This window comes from Rhincodon typus, chromosome 10 (genome assembly GCF_021869965.1).
Source record: "Rhincodon typus isolate 14 chromosome 10, sRhiTyp1.1, whole genome shotgun sequence".
NCBI lineage: Eukaryota > Metazoa > Chordata > Chondrichthyes > Orectolobiformes > Rhincodontidae > Rhincodon > Rhincodon typus.
Genome location: NC_063341.1, coordinates 54867044 through 54893632, shown reverse-complemented (window position 1 = coordinate 54893632; position 26589 = coordinate 54867044). Strand labels below are relative to the sequence as shown.

At 37.8% G+C, this 26589-nt stretch overlaps 1 protein-coding gene across 4 annotated transcripts; it reads right to left on the bottom strand.

Moving 5' to 3' along the window:
- Positions 1–878: 878 nt before the first annotated feature.
- pigb (phosphatidylinositol glycan anchor biosynthesis, class B) lies at positions 879–26575 on the bottom strand. 4 transcript variants are annotated; one of them, XM_048602266.1, is made up of 12 exons: positions 26133–26575; positions 21993–22128; positions 20407–20524; positions 16603–16707; positions 15663–15793; positions 13325–13465; positions 11358–11409; positions 10542–10753; positions 7807–7871; positions 6135–6351; positions 3340–3520; positions 879–1654 (listed from the first exon to the last, which is right to left on the bottom strand). In XM_048602266.1, exons 1-12 carry the CDS (start codon positions 26254–26256, stop codon positions 1526–1528), a joined length of 1611 nt encoding a protein of 536 aa, XP_048458223.1. In that variant the 5' UTR covers positions 26257–26575; the 3' UTR covers positions 879–1525. The 4 variants fall into 4 exon arrangements, with proteins under 4 accessions (XP_048458223.1, XP_048458224.1, XP_048458225.1 ...); XM_048602267.1 differs by having other exon boundaries at positions 21993–22133; positions 26133–26219; XM_048602268.1 differs by lacking the exon at positions 26133–26575 and adding an exon at positions 25628–25856 and having other exon boundaries at positions 21993–22133.
- Positions 26576–26589: the final 14 nt, after the last annotated feature.

The following is a 26589-nucleotide window of genomic DNA, read 5'->3' as shown; positions in this document are numbered from 1 at the left end:
GAATCCTGTGCTAAGTGACTCACCTCCTCACTCCCCAAAGTCTGTCCATCATCTACAAGGTACGAGTCAGGAGCAGGATGGAAAACTCTCCACTTGCCAGAATGGGTACAGCTCCAACAACACAAGAAGCTTTACACCATCCAGGACAAAGCAGCCTGTTTGACTGGCACCACATCCATAAGCATCCACACCTGTCAAAATTCTGGAATTCCCTCCGTCAGTGAGTCAACCTACAGCATGTTGACTGCAGCAGTTTAAGGCTGCAGTCTACCACCATCTTCAAGGGCAATTAGGGCAGGCAATAAATGCTAGTGAACCAGCAATGCCCATGTCCCATGAGTGAATAAAAACAATTCTTCTGGGCTCCCTGACTTCCATAGATGTGTACACCCTTCTCTGACCTAAAAGAGAATTTGCCTCCAGGCTAAAAATTCAGGCCTGATCTCTTATAAAAGTGTTATGTTTGGGTTTGTGTTCCTCAATCTATTGGGATGGTAGTATCAGCTCTGGTACAAACTGAACTGTATGACTCAAATCCTCCATTCCAAATAATAACTATAAACAAATAGCTACACGTGAATGAGCTGGCTTCACATTCACCTTCTCAGGAAGGGTCATTCGACCCCAAAACATTAACTCTGTCTTTTCTCCACAGGTGCTGCCAGACCTGCTGAGCTTTTCCAACAATTTTGGTTTTTGTTTCACATTTCTTGATCACAGACAACTTGAACAATTAAATGACACATTTAACTTTGCCAGTAATTAGCTGGTATAACTGTGCAATGCGTTTTATAACCTCTTGCCCTATCTTGAATAAAATTTGTGCTTGCAAGGTATTATACCCTCTAAGTAAAACATTATTACACAAAGACTACAGATGACAAAGGGAATCTTTTAATTAGCATGAAAATGCAACATAGCTAAAGAGAATCCGTGAGGTATGACAAGCAACTGCTTGTACATTTTAAATTCAAACAGAAACTTTGTTTCAGTCAACTGACCAAAACAGGATGACATGTTGCAGAAGGGTTTACCTTCTATGGTACCAATCATTTCTAAAGATCATAAAGCTCCTGGAAGATGCCAGAGTCACTAACATGGGAATCATTCAGCATACCAGATCCTATTTCCCCCCCACCAACTTCTTAATCACTTACTTAATAAACACAGGAACAGGACTGGTATTAATAATCAATTCCTGAGCTCACTTAATTTGAGCATTTTATCACTGGCCAAAAATATTCTGCTTCAATAGACATGATTTTGTTAAGTTAAATTTCCCAGTATTCACTTTATTAATAGACATCACAGTGCAGGGCTATGTTTCAGTTCCATCTTCATCTGGAGAATACATTTTTATCCATTTAAAAGGGCACTTCCCATTGAATAGTTGCACAGATACCATGCTACATCAACTCAGTTATTCAGAAACAGAGAAGGCATAAACTTTAGAGAGAAGGAATATTTATAAAAAAACAGTTGATAGTAGAAATATTTACAATAAAGGTTTAAAACATAAAAAGTGTCATCTATCATCCAACATCTTCCTTTCGTATACGTGAATATGACTTCCTATTCGACCATCTGGCAGATGAGTGTGAAAATATACTGCAGTTTTCACATAGCCCCTGGTCATCAGAAATGGTTCTATTTTCTTTGAGATAGAAACAAAATGTTAAGATTAGAAAATGCATAGAAGTGCAGCTGATTTGAATCTGTTCATAGTTACTGTTCACAAATATGCTGGTTGACTTAACTTGAAGAGATTTGCTAACGGAAAATTATCACAATATATAATACATTTCCTCAACATCCCCACATTCATACGATTATCTCTTATTTTAGATCAAAGAACAGTATAGAACTGGCTGCTCCACACATTTTCTCAGCACTTTTATTGCTGGTCAATGCAATCTGCTTGACCTTCATTTGACAGTAGCCAAATTATAACTGTCAATGCATAATTTAAATAACAAATGAGGAACAGAATGAAATATAATTCTTAAATTGAAAATAATTTACAGCTAAAAGGTTCTGTGCTTTCCATACAAGTCTAAATTATCCCTGAAGAGACTGAGCTTTCAAACCAAGGCTCAGCTACTTCCAACAGCATCCACTGTCCTACCCTCAATCATCTTAATCACGTCTCAAAAACCTCAAATTTGAGAGACAAGGCCTACCCAACATAAAGCCATGCTAACTATCCCTAATAAGTCCATTCTTCTTCAAATGGCAGTAAATCCTGTTGCTAAGAATCTTCTCCAATAATTCTCTACCACTTATGTAAGTGTTACCAGCCTATAATTTCCTGGATTATCCCTGTTGCCGTTTGAGACAAAGGAACAACACTGGCTACTTACCAGTGCTTTGAGGTCTTGCCTGTGGCTGAAGAGGATACAAAGATCTCCGTCAAGGCACTAGCAATCACCTCCCTTGCATCCTTCAGTATCCTAGAATAACTTCCATCAGGCCCTGGGGATTTATGTACCTTAATGCTTTTCAAGACACCCAACACCACTTCCTTCTCAATACTGACATACCCCAGAATATCAGCATACCCCTCTCAAATCTTACCATCATCCGTGAACTTCTCCTTGATGAATACCAATGCAAAGTAATCATTAAGGAATTAACCCACTTCCCTGACTTCACACGTAAATGCCCTCCTTCGTCCTTGAATGGATTCACCCTTTTCCTACTTACGCTCTTGCTCCTGCATAATACACATAGGGATTCTCCTTAAACCAACTTACCAAGGACATTTCATGGCCCCTTCTAACCCTCTTAATTTCTTAACTTCTTTTTTGCTTCCTTTATACTCGGGGCCCTTGTTTGATTTCAGTTTCCTAAGCCTTACATACAGTTCCTTTGCCATTTTGACAAAACTTTCAATATCGTTTGTCAACCAAGGTTACCAAATCTTGCCATCCTTATCGTTCATCCTCACAGGAACATTCTAGTCCTAAACTCTAACCCTCTCCCACAGCAGTTTAAACCTTCCTGAGTGGCACCAGCAAACCTCTCTGCAAGGTGCCCTTCAATTTTGGATGCAACCCACACAACAGGAGTCACATATAGGTGGAAAGAATGTGACAGCAGATCTCCCTCTCCAAAGGGCAACAGTAAACCAGATGTGTTTTTCAATAACCCATCAGTCTCATAGCCACCATGACTAACATTAGTTTTTGCCTTGCCAGATTTATTGAATGAATTGAATTGAAATTTGACATTTTTCTGGATTACTTGTCCAAGCCTCTGGATTACTAGTCCTGCAATGCAACTATGACATTATCATGCCCTTATTTTTATAAGGAGTCTGGTAATAAAACACATACATACCTGTTCTATTACATTATAAAATACTAAGTGAGTGGGAAGTGAAGCTTGACCAGAAAATCGTATGTTCAACCACTTCAGTGGCTCCTCAAAAAACAAGTCAGCTTCATCAATATACCTATTGTTTCCAGTCAGATCTGGAGGACATTCCAGAAAATTCATTTTTATTGGGCAATGAACATGGCTGCGGAGAAATGAAATGTAAAATAATTTAGTGATGCAGGTAACCTCCATTTACCACAAATTTTGTTTTTTGTTTTAAGAATAAGCACTTTTATTATTTCCTCCTCACCTGCCTTCATCTCCTTTAATCAACTGACCTTCCAGCTATAAAAGGGTAGACTGGAGACCTGTTTGCATGTCAGTCAACATAATAAAAAGCAGCTTACAATTTTCTCTCCATATCCAAAAACAAGGGTTTTGTCTGTCAAGATTACTGGACTTCAAAGACCACATATTTATGAAAGAGAGGTCTGTATTTTCTCTTTGTCAGTTTTTTAACAATACTAAAGACCATCACATTTCATTCTGTTAAGACTTTCCATCTTGCACTCATCAGGACAACTTGCAAGAATACCAATTCAAGGGAAAACTCAACATTTATATTATATGAAAGAAGATTGCTGATTGTTTGGCAGGTGTTAGGGGCATTGTAAAGGCATTACCAATAAGAGTGCATCCTTTAATGTTAATTGACAGCTAACTGTCACGCTTTGTTTAAATTTCAAACAAGGCAAGTCGGCTCTGGCAAGTCAAGGCTTTGCCCTGAGAAATGTACTTGCAAATGGTGGTCGCCTATTTGTAAAGTTTGAAACAGGCACAGTATGTCACGTTTCCTTTGTCTGCAAAATTCAGTTCCCTGTGTATTAATATACATAATTTGCAGTACACTCAAATTCACCACACCAAAAGATTGACAACCCTAAATCGGTTGTCAGCATAAATCTTCACACACATAGGACTGTCCTGCAATTGTTGCCCATTGAAGAATCAAATCTAATGTTGGTCATGGTGTTGGGAGATTTTTAAGCGCAGGATGGTTGGGTACAGTCAGTACCCTGCTTGCTGCAAATAGCTTAGGGGATATGCTATTTGAGATGCTATGCCAGTCTTTGGGACGTATGGTCAACACACCTGGTGTCACACTGAAATTCATTGGCTTTTCTTCGATAATATTTTGGGGAAGAAACCACATGGCTAGGTCAAAAGTAAGTTTAATGTTGTTATTTATTGCTGTTTTTATGGCTCAAACTAATGCAAACTTAGGTTAAAGAATGTTTGAGATGAAAAGCTATTACTCAAAGACAGTTTTGTTTTAATATGATTTGATTTTTCAACTTCAAGTATGTAGCATGCCTATGTGGTCAGTTTTGATTATTTTGAGCTTTAAGATATCAACAGTTACTGTGGAGTCAAGCATGGTTCATGTCATTAAAAGGATATTGATAAAATTTTTCTAGAATCCATCGACATATTAATTTGGATAATATTTAATTACTTGGAGGCTACATCACATGCTCCAGGCAGACGCATTTATCATTCAATGGTGTCATCTTATCTTGGATTTGATAAGTTAAGAAAGTCAAACCGTTATAAGATTGGCTGTTCAATAAAATAATACACGTTAAAGAACGAGTGAGATGACAGTCAGAAGTGATGTCAGTAAGATGACTATTTTAAAGGGATCAATCAAGAATTGGGCAGATATTGTTTTACCAATCCAAGACTGACCATGTTCATGCACTAAATAATCAATTAAAGTTCAGGATGTGTTTGATCATGCATGGAGGGGAAATGCTAGTAAGGGTCAATAAAGCTCAAGTTTTCATTATTTAATACATGAGAAAGGCTACATACAGAATAACTTTAACAAACACAAGGGAGCCCAGTCAAGAAGTGTCGCAAACTGGTGTCTCAAAATAGACTGACTGTAAAGTCATTGCCTCGAGTACTACTTCTTTTGGACTTGTTTAGATAAACTTAATTAATTCTGTACGTCTTCTGAAAACATTTTTGTATCTGGAATGGATCTTTTAACTAATCAGTAGTAGTACATCTTAACTAGCTCCCTTTCAAAACTCAATCAATAACTGCAATTGGCTTTTGAAGCAAAGTGGTTTTCTCCCCTCCCTAACTTTAAGCTAGGAGTCCCAGGTTCAAATCCGCCTGCTCCAGAGGTGTGTAACAACATCTCTGAACAGCCCAATTAGAAAATCTATAATTGTAACTGACTGATTTAGGCCTTACAAATAAAGTTGAAGTGTAACCTAAAATCTTACACAAGTGCTTACATAGCTAGAATGCTGTTTTCACAATTACCCAAATACATTTGGCTGACTGTATAATAATCCTAAAATTAGAAGTAGAATTGGAATGGATACACTGTAACTGAACTTACTAAAGAAAGAATTAATATCAAACATATGGCCCATTCTACCACCAGTCTTTATCAAATAAATAGCAGTTTCATAATTAGAAAGGGCTACAAGCCCATAATGACCATTTGAAATATTATTTTAAGGAAAGCTTCATTACCTTTGTATTCAGTCTATGTAACACAATATCAATAAGAAAAGCTATTTTCCCATCTCTATTCATCCGCCCAGAAATATATAGTGGCTTCATCATATCAAAACATTTTCTCCAAGGTGCTGAAAAATAAGTCACTCCTACTAACTCTGAAATTGCTATCATCCAATAATGCAAATTATTTATTTACACATAAGATTTTTAAAATCCCATTGTATTGTGGGCTCACATTTTCTACATTAGACGCTTTTGCATTGTATTTAACTTGCCTGTAAAATGGTGTTGAATGACAGGGCATCAAAAAGAATAAGGAGGGCTCATCTTTCTCCGGCAACATGTCCTTACAGAGCTGTTGAACATTCTGCATTACGTCCAGTGTTCCACGCTGGTGAATTAATCCAGTATACAAAACTAGAGACATATTTGAAACCAACAGAAAACAGACTGCTGGCTTCTTCCATGTTTTCAAATTAGCCAATGAGTAGCCTAATCAGAACAAGAAATTAAGCCAGGATTTTAATAAACAATTCCACTTAAGTGAATACAAATAAGGAAATCTAAAGTCTGCAACATTTTCTGTATGTAATACACAGTAAATATATTGGTTAAGTAAATAATTTTAGCTCTTCATTCCAGTTAAGTGCTAAATTTTATATGGAGTATGCATTTGACAAGATTTACAAACTTTCAGTCACAAATTTGCATAATTTAAAAATAATTCAACAATCCCCAAGTTACTAAGTCAGTTAAAATACAAAACTATATATCACACCACTGCCTACGTAAAGTCATAACAGAAGAAAGTGCAATAACAAAAATACTTTGAGTCAAAGTTACTCTGGAAATAAACAGGTCAAAGTTCAAAAGGTATTCAAGGAGGACGTGGTGGACACAGGTACAGTTACGATATTTAAAAAGGTGTTTGGTCAGATACATGAATAGGAAAAGTTGAGGGATATGGGCTAAACCAAACACAGGCAAGTGGGACAAGTTTAGTTTGGGAAATTTCATTGCCATGGACAGGTTGAACCAAAGGGTCTGTTTCCATGCTGTATGAGTGTATGACTCTACAATCTTAAATGCTCATTCATTGCAAATACGGAAAATGTGTTAATTGAAATATTTTATTTCAATGATAAACAGTAAGAGAGGAGCTGAATATTACTTAAATGGGAAAAGACTGCTGAAAGCTACACAGAGACATTTTAGGTCATAAAAATGAAATCACAAAAAGCTAGCACCCAGTTTCAGCATGTAATAGGCAAGGCAAAAATCAAACATTGGCCTTTGTTTCAAAGAAAATCGAATATCAAAGTAGGGAGAGTTTGCTAAAACTATACAAGGCACAAGTCAACCTACAGCTGGAATACTACAAACAGTTTTGGGCACTTATCTAAAGAAAGATATTCTTGCACTGGAGGCAGATAAGAGAGGGTTCACTAGGTTCAGCAGGTGTATCTTAGGAAGACAAGTTGAGTAAGTTGGACATGTACTCATTGGAATTTAGAAAAAATGAGAGGTGATCTTATCGAAATATGCAAAATTTTTAGGAATCATAACAGGGTAGATGATTGTTTTCCCTTTTGGGAGAGTCTAGGACCAGAGGGCATAAGCCAGAAAATAGATTGCACATTTAGAACAGGAATAGGAGGAATTGCTTCTCTCAGAAGAGGGGGGGATCTGTGGAATTCTTTACTGCAGAGGGCTAACAAGGCCAAGTAATTGAGATAATTGATGATACGCTTTTGAGATAATTGAGATTCAAGAGCGAAATAGAGACATTTTTTCAGTAAGGGAATCAGGATAATGGGGAAGGGCAGGAAATGGAGTTGAGGATCAGCCATGATCTCACTGAATGGCAGAGCAGACTCAAATGGGCTGAATGGCCTACTTCTGCTCCTACATCTTAAATTTTAAGATATAACTATGAAAGATACTTACCACAAAACAACATGCAGAAGGGCATTACTGGATAAATAAACCTGAATTCCTTATGACTTAAGAAACTGTAATAAAGAATATGTATAGATTTGTAAAACACAAGTATTCCAAAAGTGATATTTGAAAGTATCCATCTGCATAATTGGCATTATTGCACTAGAATGCTGTGCCATCCAATAATGTCAATTTTTCTACAAATTCCAAATAGAGAGAGTCAGTGAGCAAACAGCAAGAGGTTATTAACTGAACTACTCATGCATCACCCATAATGTCTACTTCAATTGCAGAGAACAACTTGCTCTCATTCATTGTAGCTAGGTTTTGGTAGGTCAATTCAGTCAAACAGTGTCCAGTATATGGAGCTAGCACAATTCAAAACATGACATCTATTGGATTTGGTAATATCAAATGTAGGCACTATTGAAAATTTAAATTTTCTAATCTTAATCATAAATTCTAAAAATTGTGATACAGATACTAGTGGTGAATAAAATGAAAGAACTTCATTAATTTCACTACTCTGAAACTGCTATAGTTCAGTGATATCACTCTCTGATCCAAAATAACATAGTTCCATTCACACTACGGAGGATCGAGCACATAAAACATAGGAACATTGCATTATCAGAGGTCATTATCTGGATGAGAACTGAAGTCAAAGGCCTTCTTCGCCTCTGAAGTAAACGTAAAAGATCATACGATACACTTCACTGAAAACTCCTGTTTTGCATTGTGTCTTGGCTAACATTTTTCACACAAACAGCCAAAAGAAATAGTTCTGGTCATTGGTTTAATCACTGTCTGTGGGACTTTGTTGTGCTGTCTTATTTCCTGCATTCTAAATATTTAATTGGCTTTGAAGGAGTTTGAAGCACTTTCCTGATCTCAGGGTGCTATGAACATACACAAAGTCAAAGTCATTTAGCATGGAAACAGACCTGTCGGTCCAACCTGTGCATGCCGAACATAATCCCAAACTAAACTAGTCCCACCTGCCTGTTCCTGGCCTGTATCCCTCCAAACCTTTCTTATTCATGTATCTATCCAAAATTTTTAAACAGGTTGTAATTGTACCCACATCCATCACTTCCTCAGGAAGTTCACTCCACACGCAAACCAGCCTGTGTAAAAACTTTGTCTCATGTCTTTTTTTAAAATCTCTCTCCTCTCACTTTAAAAATGTGCCCCCTAGTCTTGAAATCCCCTATTCTAGGGAAAAGACAACTACCATTAACTCTATCTATACCTCTCATTATTTTATAAACTTCTATCAGGTCATCTCACAACCTCCTATGCTCCTGTCATAAAAGCCCCAGCCTTTCCTTAGAACACAAACCTTTATACCAGGTAACATTGTGGTAAATCTCTTCTGAACCCTCTCCAGCTTGATAATATCCTTCCTATAACTGGGCAACCAGAACTGGACAAAGTGTTCCAGAAGAGGCCTCACCAATGTCCTATACAACCTCAACATGACTTCTCATCTCCTATACTCAAAGGATTGAGTGATGAAGGTAAGCTTGCCAAATGCCTTTTCAACCACCCTGTCTATGTGTGACGCAAACTTCAAAAGGATGATGGACCGGAACCCCCAGGTCACCTTCTTCTACTACACTACCCAAGGCCCTACCCTTGTTTGTCATACCAAAATGCAAAACTTTGCATTTATCCAGATTGAACTCCAACTGCCATTTTTCAGGCCTTTGACCCATTTGATCAAAACTCCTTTGTAATCTTAGAAAACCTACTTCACTGTCTGCTATGCCACCAATTTTGGTATTGTCCACAAACTTACTAACCATGTCTTCTATATTCTGATCTAAATCATTTATATAAACAACAAAGAGGACCCAGAACCAATCCCTGTGGAACACTGCTGGTCACAGGCCTCCAGACTGGCAAGCAACCCTCCACCATCACTCTGTCTTCTGCCATTAAGCCAGTTATGTATCCAGCTGGCAAGCTCACCCTGAATCCTATGTGACCTAACTTTACTAATTAGTAAATCTTGAACATTCTTACTTTAAAACAAAAAATATTGGAGACACATGCTTGTGAAAGGGAGAAAAGACATAGGTATCATCCTTTATGTAGGAATGATCCCCTCAGCTTGAAGGTGACTGTACAGTTCCAGAAAAAGAAAGGACAAACTCTCCAGAAGAGAGAGTTGATCACTTATCAAAACATAAGAAAAGCTGAATATATAGAAAAAACTGAAATAGCTACCATGTTTCCTAATTTTATATTCTTCAGCAAGTCTCAAAACAACAAATTATTTTACATTACGAATTAAGCAGCTAAGTACCTGAAAAAGAAGAGAATGCAAAGGCTATGGGAGGACAAGATGAGCCCTGGATGGTTTTGTAAAAAGCCTAGAATGGACACCAAGTCAAAGTGATTAGGATAGCAGTCTCATCTTTAATCCTTCTATGCTGTAAGCTTTAATAGTTCAGCAGCTGAATTTTGCTTACACATCTTACATTCCCAGATCAGGAAATGTCACTCAAATTAAAATAGAGGAAGGCAATAAGAGAAAATCCTAAAAAAGTGAGAAGGGATTTACATCATAAAATAAAAGCATGGTTGCTGGAGATCCGAAATAAAAATAGCAAGTGCTGGAGGAATGCGATAACAAGGCTGAACTAGTTTTGAAACAATGATTAGGTTTCATATTCTGTCTTCAATCCAAGATAATTATGCTCTACACAGAAAGCCCCAAACCGAGTGGTACACACCTATACACCACGAGGGTCCATATCACCGCTATTAGCAAAACTCTGTACTTCTTGGGCACCAACAGGCATCCATGAATGAAGAAGGGAAAATGAGTCCCCATGATAACAGGAAATCCCTGAGTGAAGTACCAGTGCCAAGGGTGTGAGCCGTAGAATGATCCCATGTTCTGAATCACGTTAAATTTGAGGAAATTCCATTGAACCATAACCCACTGAAAGGGTAAAAAGCAAAGGTACACAGGAAAACAATATATAAATTTGCAAATTACAATGTTATGGGGTTCTAAATGGAACTAGATAACAACATGGATTTAACCAACAGGAAACATGAAAGGCAAACATTTGAAGTAAACCTGCCCCAAAATGATTTTCTTCAAAATTGAGATACCACATGTGCAAGTTCAAGAATCTAAAACAGTATAATTGATTTTAGAGGAGTGCTAAGCAATCATTATCTTACATAGGCACACAATGAACATTCTGAAATTAATGAATGAAAATAACGGACAGGAAATTCTTCACCAAAAATCCTTATTCATCAGCAGTTAATTCAAATGTACTAGTGGAAGAGATACAGCTTTGTTGAAGCACATGATCCAAGACAGAGGTTTTTTTTTAATTTGAGTAAAATAATTGAATCTATGAATCCAAAAATGACAGGCACCAGATCTATTAAAGATAACATGTGTCAGTGCATTACAACGTGCTCCAAACAAAAGGAAAGGTTAGGGGTATAATTCCATGCTGGCCACACTACAACAGTTGTACAACTCAACAGCAGCTTTTAAACATCAAAAATGTGAAAAAGCATCCTACCTCGCCATAAAATATTCGGTCAATTGTCAGAGAAATTCCAAGCGTTAAGCATCTATAAAACAAAACAAACAGAAAACTTGCATTGGGAAGTTTCATCAAAATAAATCTGTCACACCAACATGTATTTTCACTCTGGTTTCCCCCACACAACTAATTTATGACTTTGTGCCACCAGGATGCAATAAGTCACAAGAAAGAACAGCTTAGAATTGTATAAATGAACAATGAAGTTTGTTAACATGATTACAACCAAGATGAGTCTTTCTCTAGTCCAACTACTCCATGGGTCACAGCATAAATTTAATTGTCCATATGGGAACCAGGTAAAACAATCATTTGTTTCTTTGCATTAGACTTGAAATATAAAAAGGTTCTATCCACCAGGTTTCTTTAATAAGTGCAAATTTATTGCTTTACCACAACACAAAACTGGTGAACACACACAGTTTGTAATACTAAAGATAGAAAATGTCTGACCCTCCAGATATTCTAAAACACACAATTACACAAGGGAAAGAAAAACATAAATGAATTCCCCTCTGCAGTGATTCACTTTATTGAAAAAAAGAACAAAAGCACTTTTGACCAATGAGTCTTCAGTTTGAGATATTCAGATGGTTGTTGGTTTTGTCATTCTGGCAAATATAGATGGATGTTGCTGAACACACACTGTTGACTTTGGGGACCCGCACAGACACAATCATTCAGGAAATATCAAACTTTTTCAGAGGTTTCTTAAGTGAGACCAGCTGGATCACTGATCCAGATACCATACTGCACTTACAGGTTCTTTTTCAGAAACATGATAGCTGAGCTGGGAAGCTTCTCTCAAACTGCTGCAAACAACAGTCAAAGCAGAAATTAGAACTGATAATCATAATCCGGGCTGATCTCCAGTGTTCTCTCTAATATTGCTTCCCTTGTCTGAACCTCTGAGGTCTATGTGCCGCAGCAATCTCCAGATGCAAAATTCATGTAATGGCACAACAACTGGCTTATGTAGGGCTTCCCAACTTAAACAGAATACTGGCAAACTCCTGTAAACAAGCAATTATCACAAGATATGTGACTACTAAGAAAGGCCCTTCATTGACCTCTTTTTTTAAATAGAAATCCAGGTTTCTTCACAACAGGAACGCAGACGTAACCCACACTGAGGATCTTCTCTGTTCTATTGTCTGGACAGTTAGACAAGTTGCTCCGTTAAAAAAAAACTCCTTAAGCGATCAAGATTGCCTCTTAGCTGGAGTTGAATGCGCTACTGGCCCAGGTTCTCTCAAAATGTAGTTGCGGTAAACCATGTCAGTGATGGGAGCTGTACTCCTTAGCATTCTTGTGCAATGAATGATTTTAACAAGTTCAAAATGAAATCCATGTCCATATCGGGGTTATGTGGAAGTCAAGTCCCAGGATGTTCAGGCAGAAGTTGAAGCTCTAAATATAAGCATGAAAAAAAACTTGGATTTCAAATATTGCTGACAAATTGCTTGCTATTTCTACTAGTGGCACATTCCTGCCTAATCCCCTTCCTCTTCACCTACTCTTCCAAAACGCTTCTTGCATTTCTGGGTTCTACTCCAACTTCAGGAAGGTCAGCATTAGGAATGTGACCAACATTGACTGTATACATTGCCTATGATGGCAGTGATGTTTGGTGCTTTGTTTCCGGAATTGCGTGAGGCATTGTATTGCTTTGCCATTACTCTTTACCCAGGTCACAGCCACACTGCTTCCAAATTGAAATTTTACAACTAATAATTTAGTTAATGTTTTTTGATCCTTTCTGTTCCAGAACAATCTCGGATCAGGCATTAAAATGTAAATACAAAGCATATACTTTGAATTTAGTTACCCATCATAAAGTGAATTCAACAGCAAAAAATGTAAAATTGGCCCTGAAACTAGTTTGTCTCAAGTTGTACATGTCTGAACAGATTTGGGCAAACTCTCCCCGTTCACGTACATACCCAACCGGTAGACATTTGTACAAAAATAGATCCAGTTTCTTCAGTTCCTGCCAGAAATGAAAAAATAGCAGCGGTAGCCAAAGGATAACAGCAGTAGGACGCACAACGATTGCAAAAGCAGTCAGAGCCAGATACTTTGAACTGCAAAATGAAAAACAAAAACACAAACAATGAGTTCTTGTGACAACCACCCTCAAATGTTATAACTAAATGAAACAGCACTTCTGTAAACATACCCTTTTCTGCCATCTGCCCCATTAAAATGATAGTTTCCACATAGCAGGTTTCTCAGTGAGATCCACCCTTCAACGGCATTTTCAATTTCACATTATCTTCCCACATCTTTCCCAATTTCCCACAGCCCTCCCTGTCATTTTTCCTGGGAGAAATGACAGGCTACATTAAAGTATCTCCTTCTCCTCTACTTGCCCATTAGCTCTCATCAAAATGAATTATGCAGAGAAGTCAGCATTATACATAAAGAAACATCTACAGCATAGCAAGTAATATGACAATCTTTTAATAGTAGGCAAACTAAAGCTAAAACTTTCTTCAAAAAAGAGAGAGGACATTGATATTCAAGTGAGGGAAAATCAAATGTGAACACATTTCAGTAAATGAGACATCTGATATCTATCATCTCATGAAGGTGAACAATAATTCAAGCAGATTTAAAAAAGGAATTTAAAAAACAATTTTTCAAGGGACTTCTATATTTTCTCCAAGACTTTTTTTGGGGTGGGGGGAAAAAAAAGTCACCGTTAACCTCATCAGGGGAAAAATAACTGAACTCCATGGTACCCAACCCCAAAAAAACACAAATCTTTTGCTGGTAGGAACTATGATGCCATGAAAAGGGAATCCTCATGAAGGGGCTGAATTCAAGTCCCTACCCAAATTGTCCTGTGCACTTTTATTTAGTTCACAAAACGTAATTACTTTATGTTGTCTGCAGAAAAGAAAACTGCAGGTAGGGCCGGCTGAGCTGAAGGTCCTGTCCTTAACCCAAACATAAGTCATATGATATCAGGTTGCAAACACCTGGAAGGAGGATGTAGTAGATGGTTACGGGACAAAGTTTAGAAGTGGGACTGCAAATAATTTAATTGGAGGAAATTTCTGTTCATTCAACACTAGTTGTTGAATAAAGTCTCAGATAATTTATCAACAGTAAAAGAGTCAAGTGAGGTAGAACTAGAGATCTTTAGTATACACATGAAGATTTTTGCTATGCTTTCAAGTTACTTGACGTAACAAAGCAGCTGCTTGTGGTTGAGAAATATAGGAGGCCAAGGAATTATTCTTTGAGGACATCCGAGGTAATAGTTCAAGAACAGAAGACATTGCAAGTGATATTGGGGTACAGTTGGACAGGCAAAACTGGAGTCAGGTGGGAGCAACCCCAATCAGCTGGACAACATCAGAGGCATTGAAGAACAACGGTGTGGTCAACCATGTCAAAGACAACAAACAGGTCTTGAAGGGTGAAGACTGATCATTTCTCATCTTCACAACTCTGGCATATCCAATGTAAATTCTACGGAGAGCAAGCAATGGGTGAAAACCAAAATATGCATGGGACTGTATTTTTTAGATGGCTTTAAACTCCATAAATATTCAGAAGATACTATGGTTCCAAACTTTTTTCACCTCCTACCTATAAATTAGGGAGAAGGTTGACAAAAAACATTTAACAACCATTTCTAACAGGGTTTTGTCAATCTTTCGCTGAAGAACCCCGAGAGAAGTCTCAGCTAAGCATCATATGACATGATGAAACATTCAGTTTGTCCTGTCAAATCACATAGATTATTCTTCTTAACTAAGTATTCTCTAAAATATTTACTGTATTTGTAATTTGTAAGACTTCATGGACCTACCCAAAAGATATCAATGGCTATACCTTCTCTCAATCTTTTACAATCCCGATATATTCAGGTATCCAAAAGGTTCATTCATGCTGACTAGCTACCAAAACAGAAATTCCTAGTTGAAACAAACTCATTATGACAATGATACATCAGTGTAAATTCCCATCAACATCTGTAGTATCCTTCTAATTTAAAGCTTTTCCTTCATTCTTCTATCAGTTTTCATTCTCTCTTGACCACACAAAGATGTCCGTGAGGAAACAGCTTACAGGCAATATTTAGTAGCAATGGACAATGGCACTCTAAAAATTGGGTTAACTCACTTGCCATAACAGCAAAACTGAATTTAGTCTATTCTGCATGGGAAGTGAGGAGTACAAAACTTGCATTTTGTCACATGAAAACACATTGCTAACTTATTCAATAGCATTTAAAAACAGCTTAGAATACGCAAATATTTTCCTAACCTATTCCCAGTCTTTGTACCCTGAAAAGGGTAGTAATAAAGTGTAAAGATGGTTAGAACAGCTTCCATACTATTTGTAATTGTCCGCGTGCTGCAATACCAGGTGAACCAGGAACACATCTGTGAAAAGAACTGGAAGAATTTTTTTTGTTAAATACAGTTTCATAGCTTTAAATTTTACACTAAGTTTACATTAAAAATTTTTCTATATACACAAAAAAAATCAAGATAGCAAATGACAAAATGAAAGGATTACTCTTATAGCATGAACCACAAAAGTCAAGATGTTATTGATCTTCCATTTTCATAATCCATTAGAATGCAATTGGTGATAACCTTCAACCTGTGGAATACAGAACTTTCTAGATATCTAGATGCAATTTCCTTGCACAAAATCAAAGTTTTCTCCCTCTAAAATTGAGCCTTTAAGTTTTTACTTACAAAAAAATATACAAAGGCATATATAAAATCAAGATGGGCTGACATTGTGGACCTGGAATTAAGGGTCAGATTTGGAAACATTGTAGACTTGGAAATAGTAGATAATAGCACTAACAAAACAAATGTCTTATTCATGGAATGGGTTTTTTTTTTAATATTTAGAAATTACTGGCTTTTATCCAATTGTTTTACCTTGTATTCCCCTTCTCAATATTATATAGATTTGTCTAAGATTCCTTATTTAATGCTCATAGCTTAAGAAGTCAAAAATCAACTTCACTCTCGGAAGGAGGTTCCAGTTCATTATTACTGCAATATTTTGTCAGTGTCTGAATACTATTGTCTCATGCCTTCACAGCTTGTCATATTAAGATGAGACTACAGATGGAAGAATTTTAAAGTCCAGAAAGTTTTAAGGCACAGTCAAAATACATTGGAAGAAATTTTATCTCACACTGAAAAAGGAAGTATATATGAAAAGACATTGAAAATCTGCTTACCACCCATTTGGCAATTTCTGTGCTCTCGTGCGTCTTCATAATTGAATACAGTTTTACATCTGCCAGTGCTGCGAGGAGGGACTGGACTAGTCGAGGAACCCAGATCTGCAAAACCAAATTATGGAAGAATCGCTGATCACAGAGTTTATGGTATATGGAAGATTGCAGATGTAAATCATTGTTCAGTTAGTGCCATCCCTGCCTCAGTGGAAAAAAATTTGTTCTTGCCTGCTATAAGAATTGCTGGCAAAAGCACAAAGGTTTGTGAAATTTACATTTTAAAAAACGTTGTGTAATCAGAATATTTTCTATAAAATCTAAATTGATTCAATCTTGAGAATCTTGCTGAATACAATGTAAACTGTAGCTCCGAGATTGCACGTCATTACATCATGTTTTAATCCTTAAATGTTTGAAGGCCTGAAACTGGCTACAGGACTAAATGAAGGACTGAAATAAAAGAGCATATTGCAGCCTGTGTGCACGTAATTTCACTTGCATAATCCCTACTGCAGACCACAAAGACAAGACGGTACAAGAACAGAACACACTACACTGGACAATGCAGAACATGGAGTTAATTTAAATATTTTTGTTTCCTGTACTACTAATAACTTCTTTACTCTCACCCCATTCCCATTATCAGTTGAACTAAGTACGCACTCTCAAAAGTGAAGAGCTGTATCCTCACACAATGATATTGATCTTTAAAGTTACAGGTAAATATGGGAAATAGCTTAAACTGTGGAAGAGAATGTTATCCCTTCTCCAAATTTACAAAATCTAAAACATCCTGCGCCTGTCCTGCTTCTGCCTCAGATTCTGTTGAGTCAGGTTTAGCAACATCCTGACAATACTTCTTTCTAACATTCCTGAATGAATTACTGATCCTCAAGTCAGGACACCCCCACTACACAACACAGCAGTTGGAAATTTTGGCTCAAACACCTAATCTAATGGTAATGAACAAATAAAATAGTATTTAAAGGCATTCATTTTCTGCATCTTTCAACTAGTTTGAAAGATCAACCATATGCAAGAAACAGTTTGTTTTTAAGAACACATTTCGTCATATGAGCTGCTTTCCTTAATGGCCTGGTAATAGATATTCTCTACTACTGTCTACCACAAACCTACCTTCTTTGGTCTGTACACATGTAATGCTGGAACTGCAGAAATCACAACAAGAGTGGCCTAAGTCATTTGTTTACCGTGCAAATTTTATACAGAAATGTGGAATATCAAAGCCACCTCATGCACTAATGGTTACCTCGATCAGATTATTTCTTGCTGTATGTTACACAAACTCAGGAAAGGCCATAAGGCAAGTGCCCAAGCTACCTACCTCAGATTACCCTGGAAGGCTAAGGTATCTTAAACGTTTGAGCAACAGTTGAAGCTAACTGATAGACATTGCTACCACACAGTAGCAACACATGTACTATTCACCACTAAAAGGATACTGTATTCAAGCCATCAAGCTCATCACACAACTGAGTAATATGGTATATAAATTTCAGTGCTGGTGTGATGCTGGATTCATAGGCCATACATCCCAAAGACTGGCAAATCATATCGAACAGAATGCCCCTTCAGCTGTTTACAACAACTGGACTATATCAAACCACCCAATGCTTGCAAAACATGCAACTCAGCTTCCAAAATTAGATGTGATTTTGCAGTTGGACAATATTCTCCGGATAATGCTGCATTCGTGCGTAATTATACTGTACCAATTTAGGATTGTCAATCAGGCTTGCAGTGTGGTGCACCCTGCATGTATTGGAAGACACATATATACAGGCCCTGTACTTTGCAGGGAGCAAGAACACGTAGACACTACAGCTGTTTCAGCATAACGAAAAATAGACAGCTATTTGATGGTTCATTTCTCAGGGCAATGCCCTGCCAATCAGAGGCAAAATGTAAACACAACTGTCAATTAACTATCAGCCAGTATTAAAGAATGTTTTCTCCATGACAATGCCTCTACAAATCAGAGTCCACTTGCCAACTGATCAATTACCTCTAGTCATGCAGTATAAATTTTATATTTCCCCATCAATTTGTCTTATTATGAACTGTGATCATGACAGCAAGTCGAAAAGCTTTGATAAAAGTGTCTTTTTGTTTTAAATAATGTTCATGTTTTGCATTGCCAAAACTGATTCAAATTGTGGATGAAATAATAGAGTTGATGAAGGTAGCGCAGTTGAAGTTTTGTGCATGGTCTTTGAAGATGGACAATGGCAGCATAATGGCAGAGGTGTAAACAGAAAGCAGACAGTAATGGTAAACAGTTGTCTTTCAGAATGAATGGAAATTGGAATCATGCTCCTCAGAGTCATCATTCAAGCTATTGCTTATTTTAATAAATACCAATAGCCTTAACTTGGCTGTACAGACCATAATTTCAAAGTTTGCAGATGACATAGTATCAGAGATGAAATAAATGTGGGCAGGCTGGTAACAAACTTCAGGAAGGCAAACAATCTGTGAAAAAGGCATACACATGGCAGAGTAATGTGTTGCTTTACATTTTAGGAGGACAGGCAATATAAAACTGAATGGTATAGTTTTAAAGAGAACAGTTGCATGTAAATTGTTGAAGTTGGCACCTCAAGTTGAAAATGCTATTAAAAATGCATTTGAACATAAAAATGAGGCTGCCATTTAGCTCCTTGAGCCTACACCACCAGGGAGTAGACCTCAGATGGCAGCGTAGGAGAACGTACAGCAAATAAACTGCAGCAGTTCCAGTAGGCTGTACATCACCATATTTTCAAGGTTAGTTTGGAGTAAGCAGCAAACGCTAGCTGTGTCAGCCATACTCAGATCCCATGAAAGAATAAAAAGCAAGGCTTCAGCTGGAATAATGTGTTCAAATCTGGGCACCATACTTTAGGAAAAATTCCAGGCTTAGTGAAGGTGCAGAAGAAATTTTATTAGCATGGTACCAAGGATGAAGCACTTCAATTACATAGAGACTCTTGAGAAAACGTGGATAATCTGTGTATAGCACAGAAGGTTAAAAAGAAATTATATAGGTAACCAAAATTATGATCATTTCTGATGAAGAATAAAAGAAAAATACATTCTTTCCAATGGCGAAAAGGGTAAATAAATAGAGGACACAGATTTAAGATGATTGGCCAAAAGAGAACCAAAAGAGAGGTAGTTTTGTTTCTCCACATAGCAGATTCTTGTAATCTGAAATGCAATGATTGAAGGTAGATTCAATAATATTTTTAAAAATGCAAAGCAAATAAACACATGAAGAGTAAAACTATAGGAAGAAAAGGCAAGTGGGTCAAATTGAATAATTCTGGAGGACTGAGGTAAGCAGAAATTTCTTCAGCCAGGGAGCCTGTGAAATTCTCTGCTATGAAATACAGTTAAGGCCAAAATATTGAATGTTTTCAAAGGGGAATCAGATATAGTTTTTTTTCAAGGCTAAAGGGATCAAAGGTTGAGGAGAAAGCAGAAGAGGGTACTGAGTTAATGATCAGCCACAATCATATTGAATAGCAGAGAAGTCTTGAAGAGCTATAGGGCCTATTCCCACTTCTATTTTCTATGTTTCTACAAGCTATCAAAGAGCAACACAGGGTCAATGGGATAAATGGTTTCCTTTGGCACTACAACATTCTGTGCTTTTCTGATACCAAAGAACAGTCATAAATTGGCATTTCCCAAAAAAAAACAGCCAATAACTTCCCAAGTATTTCAAGAACAATGTTGAACCTAAATTCTTAACAGACAAGATTGATTAGTAATAAACAAATATACTCTTTTAAACCTTACCAGCAGTTGAACAGTATCCTTCTTGAAGATTTGTAACAATTTATAAAAGCTTGCAAAGAACAATGGATACACGTAGCCTCGAAGTTTCTCTTTCCATTCCCAGGTTAAATAACCATATTTGAGAATGTTAAGGTTTAGCATTAAGTGTTTATTTTATGAATGGATAAAAGCATTCTTCTATCTGATTTAAGCAATCAGTTAATCGGGGGCCATGTGGCAACTACTTTGTGAGCTCTACTTGGGCAAGATCCATTTTCTGATTAATGCCCAAGGCAGTGTTTTAGCAGCTATGTGACAGAATATATAGGCTACCATCTTTCTCCATGGCTGGTCCCTCCATTCCACTCGAAAGGTACTCGAATTTTCATTCAGTGTTACAAAACCTGCAATTTTAAGCTATTTGGCTCTCTCTATCTTCAACTTGCCATGGCCCTGCTTTTCCTCCTTGGTAGATTCCCAAAGGTTTGTCAATAATGAAGACATTGAACAATGTAAAACACCTTTAGTCAAAAAAAAAGAAAACACCAGGATTTCTTCCATTCATCCGGACATCCCAGACATCAGATAATAACTATATTAGTGTACACTGGCATCATTCACTAACACTTTAAACTCATCGTATCCTTATTTTTATATCAAATTTATATTGTACTTAAATAGGAAAGCTTATAAACTTGTGAAGGAGAAGCATAGAAATGGTTCAGAGTAATAATTAGGGCTGCAGTTTCAAAATTGCAATTACTCTGGAGATCTTGACTTTAGATGTTTTAAATCCAAACCACCTCCTGAAGTGACTGGCCCAATTCAATCAAGCTGACACCTACCGACCATAGAACAAAACCGTGCATGACAGGGGCTTTTATATCAAAACAAATCTGCTGAGTTCGGATATCTCCAACCATGAATTACCCACATCAAAGCAAAAATCCAGCCACAAGAGTTGGGCAACCTGAGGAGTTACGAAACAGAAGGCTAAAGATTATTGTACCACTACTGGTGGAAGAATAGAATTACAACATTTCAAGTTACCACGAAAATTACCATTAAATAAACATGCATTTGGAAATTTCTAATGGAAGCATACACTCAAGGTAAAACCTGATACATAAATCTTATCAATTTTCTGATGCAAACACGCAGCATCTCTTTACAAAGAATTACACATTTCTCAGTATCAGTATAATGTTCAATGGAAAATGTGTGGGAAGTTCACATGCCTAATTGAAATGACACTAACTTTTTTTTTAGAAACAGTATTCTGTTAGACAAATTCAACTGCTCCAAATCTTTTGGTTTTAGCAATTCAAGTCAACAAATTCAATATATAATACCAGGTCATCTTTAAGACCTGGTTGCAGAATGCACAAAGATGTTCATAAAGGAATTTGATAGTATAGTGTTAACGAAAATTGAGTAGTATTCTGGAGGCCCAGGTTAATGCTCTGGCAACAGGCGTTCAAATCCCACAATGGCAGCCAGTGGGCTGTAATCAAAACTTATACATGATTTACAATCTCCAAAAGGTACTTATACGTGAACTCCAAAAGTTAACAAGGAGTATACACAATCTGAAAACCAAAGGATATTTGAAGACCATGTTGTGTGCAACTTCCAGTGACTGCCAATACTCATCAGGAACGAAACTCGTTTGGACCAGAAAGCAGTTCACTATCCTTAAAACGACACTGAACATAATTAAATAGGAGTCCGGACCAAATAATCCTAAACTTAAAAAAACAAAAACAATAATTACAAAACCATTGAAGCAGGAGCAGCAAAATATTTTGGTGGCTCGGAATATCACGAGCACTTTTTTGAAGAAATGTCAGATTAAATACACTTTATTGAATAAATGTTACAAATTAAGAAAAAGAATCTTACATTATGCTTGTATAGAAATAACAACAGAAAATTTCTGCACACAGGTGTTTAGCAAAAGATGCATTTTCTCATGTGCGTCAGAAGATAGGACAATGACCTGGAGCTCCGTTTCCGAGTGAACATGCACAGATGTATCACCGGTATATGGAAGCTCTATTAGAGGTTGGCACAGTGTAGTTTTGAATTGAAGGCAGCGCAGGTTGAACAGTTTCCTCATTTGTTCTGTAGATTGCCCACAGATATGGAAACAATTTGCTGGAAGAGATCAATGGTGAAATCTTGGAAAAAATGGACTCAGTTTACAAATCTTCAGAAACTCCCCTCAATGAAAGAGGACAAATGGCGAAATTCATTATCTCTTCCCGTGTGCCAGCTCAGCCTTTGGCCAACTGAAGAGAGCATTTGAGGACCAAGATCTCAAAATCAAGACTAATGTCATTGTTTAATGGACAGCTGTGGTCCTATATCCTTCAGATACCTTCACCTCAAAACAGCAGAGAAGTGCCACCAATAACACCTATGCAAGATTCCTAAATGTAATGCCAGGAAAAGCTTCACAACGGTCATCCTCTTCCAAGCAGTGTTGGTAATTACTTAGAACCAGCTCGGTAGGTGAGACATCGAGTTCTATGCCTGACAACAGACTGAAGAAGCAACTACTCTATTTAGAAATTGATAGCAGCGTCTCCCCAGAGGACAGCAGAAACATTTTAGGAAGTCCTCAAAGCATCACTGATCAGGCTATGCTTCCTGCCAACTTATCAGGAGTCCCTGGCTGATGACCAACCAAACAGAGGTGGGCAGTGAACACATTAAGAGATTTCATCAGGATTGTGTAGATATGAAATTGAAGTATCACAGGGAACACAGAAACCCACCAAACCCTTCAAGCAGCACCTGCAGCAGAGCCTCCAGATCACACAATTTTGGCCACCTCAGAGTCTGTTGGACCACTATGGAAGCAAGTCAAACCCAACCCTGAGGGACCAAGACAGACACTTTCCAAATTAACTTTTCTGTTGAGTATAGAAGCTTTTTTTTGGAACAGTAGACTGAGGGAAGAATTAATAGAAGTGGTTAAAATTGAGGGGCCGAGATAGACTGAATAGGAAGGATCTCTTTCCATTAGCATAGTGGTCAATAATCAGGAGCCACGAATTTGAAATAATTGGTGGAAGAATTAACCAGAAGCTGGTCGGACATCTGTACTTTTTGGCCTTTGAAGAGAGAGGCAGAAGCTGAAACCGTAAAATGAGGTGCCAGCAACAAAAGAGCAATGCTATCACTATACAAAAAATTTCCTTGCACACAGTAACAAAGTGAGCAAAGAGGGCACACAGTAAAGCTCAAACCTCCGCCACATTTTGTTAACTTAATTACAATTACCTAGGTCTTCCGTGAGGACATGCCCGCTTGATTTATTCTGCTGCGTTGCTTACTCCTGCTCCCAACAGCTTCCACCTCACTAATGAGGATTCAGGCCAATTACATTCAATAACCTAGTCTGAAAACTCCACTCACATTTTGACCGACAAATTTTAATCACAGCAGCAAAAACTATCCATGACATCCTAAAAGTAAATTTACCTACCACCCAGTGTTAACAGACCCTTTAAAAAATTCTAGGAGCCAGAAAATCTCCACCAAGACGAATCAGTTCTTCCTTGGGCCATACCCTACCAAGTTTCATTGAACCCTTTCAATTAGGTTAAGATATAATTGACAGGAGCATATAAAAGGCAAATGCTACGGATGGTAGAAATCTGAAATTAAAACAGAAACAAAATATTAAGCAGACTTGGCAGGAGAGAAACAAAGTTAATATTTCAGTCATCTTTTGTTTTAAATCAGAACAGGAAAAAAGTTTGAGATGTGACAAATTTGATCTGATTTATTATCGTTTTGTGGAAACAAGTTTTGTTTTGTGCACAGTACAGGCAGATCATACCATACAAAGTGCATAAGGGTAATAGAACTGAGATTTTAAGCAAATACAGAAACAGCAAAAGAAGGGAACAACAAAAGAGGAATTTAATACATAGGGGAGATTAAACAATACAAAGAACGATGGAGCAAGGGAAGTGGAGGTGGTGAAGGTACAAGCAATAAATGATTGAACCAGAGAAGTTGTAAACGGGAAAGCAGATTTGGTGCTGCAATGCACAATGGGCAGTATCGTGAGCAATGAAATGAGTATACTAAATTGAAGTCAGTACAAGTAAACAACTACTTCACCCTAGAAGGTCTTTTGCAGGCCTTGGACATCGAGAAGGATACCAGTTGAAAAGGCAAGTGTTGAATCTTTTGGATTGACTGAGAATGTTTCATGGGAAGGAGAGTAGGTACTGTGGGAAATTCAGTGCAGCAGAGAGTTGAAATGGAAAAAAGGGGAACATGATCAGTGGTGACATCACACTTGGGGTGGCAGAAAAAAGAAAGGGTGATCAACTGAATGTTGATGTTAGCTGGACAATGGGAAGGATCACAGTGAGAAATGGAATGGACGTGATCGATACCTCTGTCAACTAAGGAAGTAGTACATTGTTAAAACAGAGGCAATAGAGGTGTGAGAAGCTGGGAGAATAAAATAGAACTCCTGCAGGACATACAGCAGGAAGTAGTCAGAGTTTTTACAGCACAGAAAAAGATCCATCGCCTCCACACCTGTCATCAAGCATCAATCCAATCTCATCAGTTCTTCCTTGTGCCATACCCTACCAAATTGTATGCAATGGTGTTGAATGCTCATCTAAATACTATTTAAACATCGAAGATTCCTGCCTCTATCACTATTTTAGTGAGTTCCAGATATCCACCACCTTATGGTGATTATTTCTTCCCCTTAAATTCCATCTAAACCTCCTATTCCTTACCTTAAAGCTTAAGGACATGTACCAACAGATTCAAGAACAGCTTCTTCCCTGCTGTTGAGAATCCTGAATGGACCTCTTAAATTTTAAATTTAATGTTGATCTCCCTCTTTGTGCACCTTTTCTGCAGCTGTACCATTGTCCACTCAGTTCTATTACCCTAATTCACTTTGTAGGATATGATCTGCCTGTACTGTAGACAAAGCAAAACACAACAATCAGGTCTCCTCTCAAGGTAGTCATGGGTATTAAACAAAATTTTAGTGTCAATATAGTGCCCTGGTAAGAGTTGAAAACAGTCATCAATTTTGGAGAAATAGTTGGACTGATAAATGCTTTGCTACAGGAACTGGTTGAGCACATTTCAAGTGGAAATCAGATAAATGTTTGAGGCACTGAAAGATGTAATGAAGAGAGAACAAAGAGGAACGCATCTGTTGACAGAAAGAAAGTAATTTTAGTTCAGTAACCTTTCATCAAGTCAGACGAGGTTAATTTGGATTGCTCCAGTAAACAGCTGGCATAAGTGAAAAGGGCAAATGGTCTTCAACCCTGTAAACTTTTCATTGATTTCTGGGATCCTGCGATCCATTATTTTACTCCAGCCTTCTAATCAGAGATGACAAATAGTATTGGTTGACTACAGAACTATTAGTAAAGAATATTTGCCTTTCAGAGCGCACTAAATGCTTTCAATTCAGATTAAAACACAGTCATTTCTCGAACCGCTCTACACTCACAACCATACGTAATGCTGCTCGCAAGCAGTGTAGATTCTTACAAATGATATTGTCCAAAATATCGAAAGCTGGTAAAAGTACTCCCAGGACAGGTATCTTTGTAGGGTTTGTTTTCACAAGCAAAATAATGCGAGACGAATTGCAGTAGCACGTTCGGAGAGTAGTGGCGAACCGAGGTCGGATTAAAGTAACTCCACTGGCAGTCAGTCTTGTCTTGTACTGTACTGTACTGTACCTGCGCCTTGTTCCGTGCTGCAGCGCCCTTTACTATACAGTGTCGACTTTCTCTTCCTAAGTCTGATGGTTTCTGAAGCAGCAGCGGGTCTGCCCCAAAACAGCTTTCTGCGGAAAGCATCCATTCTGTCTCGCTGGAAAGATGTCTTCAGAGCTCCATTCGGCGGCTCCGCTTCCGGCCGCGTGACGTCACCCCGCGAGCTCCATTCAATGGATCAGCGCGCGGGACCGGCCAATCGACTCAGCTAGGCCCGGGGGAGGTGGGAGTACACCAAGGGGAGGGTGACTGTGCTCCTATCCTAATTCTCTCACTTGTTTCCCCCCATCCCCATTACGATCCCAAGGCTTCGATACCAGCTCGCTAACTAAAAGTGAAAGAGGGAAGTGGGGGTGGGTCCATTTTAAAAAATAAACAAGCCGCCTCTCAACTGACGTGCACGCCAACATGGAAGAACTAC

What these genes read in the sequence shown, in the direction of transcription:
- pigb (XM_048602266.1), bottom strand. Translation starts at nt 26,256, where the DNA reads ATGGATGCTTTCCGCAGAAAGCTGTTTTGGGGCAGACCCGCTGCTGCT. An exon ending in TACAAATGTCTACCGGTTGG is followed by an intron (nt 11,410 to 13,324) that starts GTATGTACGTGA and finishes TTTGTTTTATAG; the next exon opens with ATGCTTAACGCTTGGAATTT. An exon ending in CATTCAACACCATTTTACAG is followed by an intron (nt 3,521 to 6,134) that starts GCAAGTTAAATA and finishes ATTTCTCCGCAG; the next exon opens with CCATGTTCATTGCCCAATAA.